Source organism: Episyrphus balteatus, chromosome 1 (assembly GCF_945859705.1).
Source record: "Episyrphus balteatus chromosome 1, idEpiBalt1.1, whole genome shotgun sequence".
NCBI classification, from domain to species: domain Eukaryota; kingdom Metazoa; phylum Arthropoda; class Insecta; order Diptera; family Syrphidae; genus Episyrphus; species Episyrphus balteatus.
Genome location: NC_079134.1, coordinates 116,793,927 through 116,801,184, shown reverse-complemented (window position 1 = coordinate 116,801,184; position 7,258 = coordinate 116,793,927). Strand labels below are relative to the sequence as shown.

The window sequence follows — 7,258 nt, the reverse complement described above, 5'->3', positions numbered from 1 at the left end:
TCTGAATGGAAGCTGTATAGGGGATGCTAAAGGGGAATATACCTTCATTTGAGGAACAAGTTGCTCTGTCATTGACTATTGCTTCATATCTGGAAAATGGAATGACGTCATTAGTAATTTTGAAGTAGGAGTCAAAACATTTTCAGACCACATGCCGCTAGAAATTACACTTTCGTGTACATCATTACAATCTCCAGTCAGCATAAAACAGCTTAACCTTGTCCCAAAATTGATATGGAATGATAAGAATCGAAACGTTTATCAAGCAAACTTAAACAAGGAACTGGAGACGCTTGGAAATCGGGATATCGGTGCTGATATAAACACCCTTTTAGAAATTATTAAAAAAGCAAACCCGCAAAACAATCCTCACAAAAATAAAACATTATTTAAACAAAAATGGTTTGATACAGAATGCATAAAAGCAAGAAAATTATCGTTTAAATACCTCAACCTTTTAAGAAGCCAGAACCTACAGTTTTTTAGAAAATTGTATTCAGATGCGAATAGGAACTTCAAACGTTTATGCTATTCCAAGAAAGTTTCCTTTGAAAACTTAAATATAGCCATTATAAATAACACCCGCTCATCTTCGGAGTTTTGGAAAGCTGCTAAGCACCTTAATAGAAAAACAAACTTCATCGCTCGGGGTTTACATGCATCTAATCTTAGAGACTACTTCATCAGTCTTCTCAATAATACAACAAGTGGTCCATTGGTACAATATGCAGCTCCCTCAATCCTCGATGATTACTTAGATGCCCCTTTTTCGATCCAAGAGGTGAAAGATGCTATTGCAAATTCAAAATTAAACAAAGCCCCAGGGGATGACCGTATCCCCTTCGAATTCTTCAAACACGCCACGGAAAAATTTGTCTGTCTTTTAACAGCGGAATTCAACCGAATCTTTGAAAGTGCGTCAGTCTCTGAAGCTTTCCAAAAATCAATTATCTTCCCGCTCCACAAAAAAGGTAGCTATGAGGACCCAGCAAACTACAGAGGGATTTCTTTTCTTAACACCTGCGTTAAACTTTTTGCTGGACTCATTCACAACAGACTGTCAAAGTGGGTGGAGAACAAAAAAAATTCTATCAGAATTCCAGGCTGGTTTCAGGAAAAGTTATTCGACGATAGACCACATTTTTTCACTATTGAACATTGCTGATCTTTATAAAAGGAGACAGAAGAAGTTATACGCGTTCTTTATAGACTTTCGTGCAGCATTTGACTCAGTCGATCGTGAAGCCATTTTTTACAAGCTCTGTGTGACAGAAGTGTCGAACAAAGTTGTAAGCGTCCTAAGAGCGATGTATGCCAACAACTTAGCCTACCTTTGGGACGGCGAGTCAATATCCGAGGAGTTTGCAACAGTAACTGGTCTTAAGCAAGGATGTATACTTAGTGCCCTGCTATTTATAATTTTCATAAATGATATTACTGATGAAGTGAGAGGTGGAATCGTTGTGGAAGGATTGACTATCCCAGCCCTTATGTATGCAGATGACATCGTGCTGTTCTCCGAAACAATAGATGGCATGCAGCTCATGATAAATAGGCTGGGGGTATATTGCAATCAGAGATGGCAGAGTAGATTACGTCAGGTAATCTACTCGGTTAACTACGCGTAGTTAATCGAATAAACTACTCGCTTGATTTGTTTCATGTACTACCTACATTTGCTACGTGCAATAACTACATAAAAAACGTTATATTTCAAAAATATTAAAAAATAAATAGCTGTGTTTTCGTGAGAATTTGGTTTCGTAAAGTAAAACCTTTTCAAAGAAACCACCCCAAGTCCATCTGGTTTCAAATATTCTATTCAAATTTACACTATCACAGCTATGTATTTCGATTTGAATAAGACTTTGACAATTTGGTGGTAAAATTGGCATTTCAAACTACATTTTGACGTCTAGCGCTACGTCTGCTACATTTAATTACGTTAACTACATTAAACTACGTTAACTACCTCATTTATGTAGTATATAAATATTTGATTTTTAAATTGATTCAAATTGTTGATGTTTCTAATGTTGATTGGAAGATAGTTAAAGGCTTGTAATCCCATGTAGAGTATGCTGGCTTGTGCTCTACTAGTTCTGGTCCGGATAATATTGAACTCTTCAACATTTCTTAGGTTATATGGTATTACTCTTCTTGTAGGTAGACTGGATTGTAGGTATTCTGGGCAAAGATTGTGTTTTATTTTGAATACAAACACCATTGCCATCATATAAAGTCTTTGGTTGATATTTAGCCAATTTAATGATTCAAGCATTGAAGTTATTGAGCTATATCGATCACATTTTAGTATTGTTCGCATGGCTTTGTTTTGCAATTTTTGCAGTCTAGTTTTTTGGGTTATGTTACACAAATAGAGAAGACTTGCACAATATTCAAAATGGGGCTTGACAGTTACATTAAACACTTTTATTGCACTATTTTTAGAAATATTTTTACGCGTCCTTCTAAGGACTCCTAACTTTTTTGACACTTTTTTGCATATGTGGTCTATGTGTTCATTAAATGATAATTTGTTATCTAACACAATGCCAAGATATTTAATTGAGGTTATTTGTTCTATTATAGTATTATTGATTTGTATGTTAAATTGCAGTTCAGGTGATGGATTATTTAGTATCATAAATTTTGTTTTATTGGTGTTGAGAACAAGTTTATTCATATTTAGCCATGTATATATTGCACTTAAGTCTTTTTCAATATTTTCTTTTATTAGATTTAGATTATTTCCTGATATATAAAGCAACCCGTCATCAGCAAATAGTACTAGTTTAGAATATTGTATCACTTTTTCCATGTCATTTATATAGAGCAGAAAGAGAAGGACACCTAGGATTGTTCCTTGTGGAACTCCTATATTCACTACTGCAGGGTTTGACATTTTATCGTTGACTGTTGTTTTTTGAGATCGATTGCATATAAAGGATTTGAACCACTTGAGTTCCGTATTTTTTACACCATATTTCTCTAGCTTATTTAATAATATAAAATGATTGACTGTTTCAAAAGCACGTTTAAGGTCTAAGAAAACAGCTATAACACAATTTTTTGAGTCAATTTCTCTTTTCCAGTCACTTACTACAAAATTTACACATGTTTCACATGAATGGTTTGAACGAAAGCCAGATTGGTATACACTTAAGATGTTATTATTGTCGAGGTGTTCTTGGAGTTGAATGGATACAATTTTTTCTATAATTTTTTCATATAATGGAAGCATATTTATGGGACGGTGATCACTACATTTAATTGCACTTGTAATTTTCTTTTTTGGAAGGATAAGTGATTGTTTCCAAGATTCGGGGAAGACACCACAGTTAAATGAAGTATTTATTATACGCAAAAGGACAGGACCAACAATTTCAATAGCATCTTTAAACATTTTAGTATTCATAAAATTAAAGTCGTTTTTTTGATTTATCACAGTTAAGGTATTGCTTATATCACAGATTTCAATTGAAGTAAACTTAAATTCTATATTGCACTCTTGGATTAGACTTATATAATCAGAAAATATCACAGAATTAGTAAGATCATTTACACTCGTAATGAAAAAGTTATTCAGTTTTTCAGCTATTATTGCACTATTAGTTTCTATATCACAGTTTTCAAATTGCACTTCTGTTATTTCTTCTTTGTTTGTTTTGAGAACATATTTTTTCAATTGTTTCCACATATCTTTTTGATTATTTGCACTATTTATTTTATTAGATATAAAATTAGACTTTGCAGTTTCAATTTGCTTTTTATAATAATTTCTATATTGATGATAATTCTGCCAGTCACTGAGTGAATTTGAAAGAGTCGCTGTTTTATAGAAGTTTACTTTACGTGTTTTTGCACTTCTTAACGTGTTATTAAACCATTCTCCGTTTTCATATGGCACCACTCGTGTTACAACCATACTGTCGACTAAATTTTTTAATTCGTTAGCAAAATTGTCGCTTAGCACATTTACGTTGTAAGGAATGTTAGGGTCGAAATTGGAAAAAAAAGGGTTTATTCTAAGTTCATTTATGAAATGTTCTTTATTGTACTTACAATATTTAATAGTTTTCTTATTTTGTTTTTTTCGTGAACATTTAATGAGTACTTCAATAGCCTCGTGATCACTAATTTTTAGAGTATGTTTTATTTGAGCACTACAAAGGTATTTGTTATTAGTTAAAACATAATCTATTAAAGTCCTTGATGTTTGTGTAATTCTTGTTGGTTCTGTGTTTAACATGGTTAAATTATTGTCTGTTATTATTTGGTTTATACGTCTGGTGTATGTATTTGTTTGGTCTAGCCAGTCTATATTAAAATCACCCATTATTATATAGTTACTATTACACTGTTGTAGAAAGTCTATCCATTGTTCTAAATCATCACAGAAAGCATTTTTTGTAGACATATGAGATCTATATATTGCACTTAGGTATATCACAGTTGTATTTTCATATTGCACTTTAATAATAAGACACCAAAAATTCATCGCAATAACATATTTTTTGACGAGTGAGCATTTAAATATTTTTTTAACATAAAACACTAATCCACCAGTGTGACTGGATTCACTATCACAGTTTAACATGTAATAACCGTCTAGTTGGATTTCAGCCACATTATGGTTTTTTGTCACATGAGTTTCTGTTAATACTAGGATATCAAAGTTATATTCATTTATAGTTATCTGTAGACTAGTGAAGTTGTTTGAAAGACCTTCGATATTTGAGAAAAAACACTTGATAGTTTCTAGTTGCTAGAAACTATCTCGATTTTCGACAGCCTTTAGCTTTCTTAAAAACACTGGACAATTATTGTCAGATGCTGCATGATGTGTATCCAGCTGGAGATTTGTTTGTTCATTTAAAGAAACACAATTAGCACATTTATAAATATCACTATTACAATCTTTTACATCGTGATTTCCAGCACACTTCATACATATTTTATTTTTATTACAGTATTTTGCGATATGATTATAGCCACAACAATTATAACATTTTAATACTCTTATATATTGGTAAACACGACATCTATCCCATCCAATATTTAATTTACCCATGTTCATAATATTGGTGTTGGTAACACTGTTTACTTCCACAATAGCATTATATTTTTTTGTTTTGTGCGATAAATATATCTTGACACATTTTATATCACTATCATTGATCATGTTTTGACATTTAATTGCTTCAACTAAATCCTCTTCACTAATTGTCTCGCTCATTCCAACAATATTAATACGCGGATTTCGATGTTCTTGAATTTTTGCAACATATTCACTCATGTTTGTTTTTATTTCATTTTCTATGGTTTTAACCGATTTTTTATCACATTTAATTAGTATACCACCGTTTTGAACATTTTTGACTTCATTTATTTTTAATTTCATGTTCCGTGGATTTATTACATTTTTTAAATCGTTTATTGTTTTTTCATTGTTTTGATCTGTTTTTGGTTTAACCACTATAACTTCACTATTTTCTTTTAGTGTTTGTGCATAGGAGACTTTTTGTTGTGTTGGTGTTGGTACACTTATATTTTTTGCTTCATCCACAATTTTTTTTAATTCAATGTTATTTTTCGCGATTTCGGCGATTTGTTTGCTGAGAGCAGATAAAATATTTGGGCAATCTATGCACATGAATTTGATTCTTGCGTTGTTTTTTAGTAGCGTCATATCAAATTTGCTTAATTCAACGCATTTGATATGGAATTTTTTCCCGCACATCCCGCTACATAACACATAATCATCATTCCGGTTAATTCTTTTGTCGCATTTGTCACCACTACAATTGTCTTCCATTTTCACTCAAGTTTATGAATTTATATATGCAAATTTAAATATATTATTTTGTTTAATTCACCAATTCACTTATTAAATTTTAATATTCAAAGGATGGATCTATTAAATAGCCCACTATTTTTTTGTAATTTACCTATTGAATTTTATAATTTAATTTTAAAGAATAAATGAAATAAACGCGAAATTCACAGGAGCAAAATTTTGAACGTTCCGTTTGAGATTTACACTCCACTTATTCTAAGATGCATCAGGAACAGGTACGTTGAGCACAGTTCTAAACAAAAGTTGTTCCGCTCCACAGCGCTGTCAGTCCTATTTTACGGGGCGCAAGTTTGGGGGCATTCCGCCTTTGAATCTGTGGAAAAATTCCTAAGGTATTTTGTAAAAAGAATCTTTCGATTACCAAAAAATACGCCAAACTACATGATTTACCTAGAATCAGGTATACCACCTTTGGTAATGGACACCCTAGCCATACACTTCAACTATATTGTAAAGGTAATTGAAATGGAAGATAGTCGGATACCAAAGAATGTTTTAAAAGCGGCCACCAAAGAAAAAGGAACAATGTTCGAAGAATGGACAAATCTTGCAACAACATGTGGAACTAACTTCAACATAACTTCAGGAGAGCAACCGTCAAGGCTAAGGTTAAAGTTTAATGAGATCCTGGAGCAGTTCGGAAGCGTACTGTTCGAGAGGTATGCATCGGAAGCCAGCTCTTCTCTGTTTAGATGCTACTATAGTCGTCTGAGATGCAACCTTCAACAGAACTCGTATCTTCTAAATAGGAACTCATTAAACAAAATAAACATAATTTTTAAAGCGAGAGGCGAATTGCTCAATCTAAATTTTGTACCACACCGCCCAGATCTGCCTTTGCTGTGTAGTCTATGTAACATGAAAGCTCGTGAAGATACATTACATTTTATTGCGATATGCCCAGTGCTGATTGAATTTCGGTTGAGATACTTCAGCAAACGCAGCATAGAAGAAGGAGAAATGCTCAGCATACTCAACGGCGACCAAGGATGGGATAGACTCTACAACTATATTGTTACTGCACTGCACTACGTTATAGAAAAGCTATCCTTGAAGAAGATTTTTAGTTCTATAAAATAGTAAACAAAAAATATTTAACACTTTCTGTATTTTAATAAATGTAATAATATTTCAAAATGTCAGTCTGGTAGACGGCCATATTGGTCATATCAATTAGGCTTAAGAAATTAATATTACAAATTGTAATTATTCTAAGAAATAAAGAAGTCATTTAAACTAAACTAACACTGACTTTATTTTGCGTTGTTAAAAAATAAACCTATAAGAAATGTAATCCGTAAACGTTCTTTTCTTAAAAAACCAAACATATTTTGAAAATTTTACCAAATTTTGTAATTTGTCCTCCTCAAAAATCACTTAAACTTTTTAATTTAATTA

At 32.2% G+C, this 7,258-nt stretch overlaps 1 protein-coding gene across 1 annotated transcript; it reads right to left on the bottom strand.

Annotated features, from left to right (window-relative positions):
* Positions 1–1,990: 1,990 nt before the first annotated feature.
* LOC129913568 (uncharacterized) lies at positions 1,991–6,037 on the bottom strand. The gene has a single exon (XM_055992317.1). It carries the CDS (start codon positions 5,816–5,818, stop codon positions 4,769–4,771), a length of 1,050 nt encoding a protein of 349 aa, XP_055848292.1. The 5' UTR covers positions 5,819–6,037; the 3' UTR covers positions 1,991–4,768.
* Positions 6,038–7,258: the final 1,221 nt, after the last annotated feature.

Bases quoted from the DNA above. Each gene is read 5' to 3' on its own strand.
- LOC129913568 (XM_055992317.1), bottom strand. From the start codon at position 5,818: ATGGAAGACAATTGTAGTGGTGACAAATGCGACAAAAGAATTAACCGG.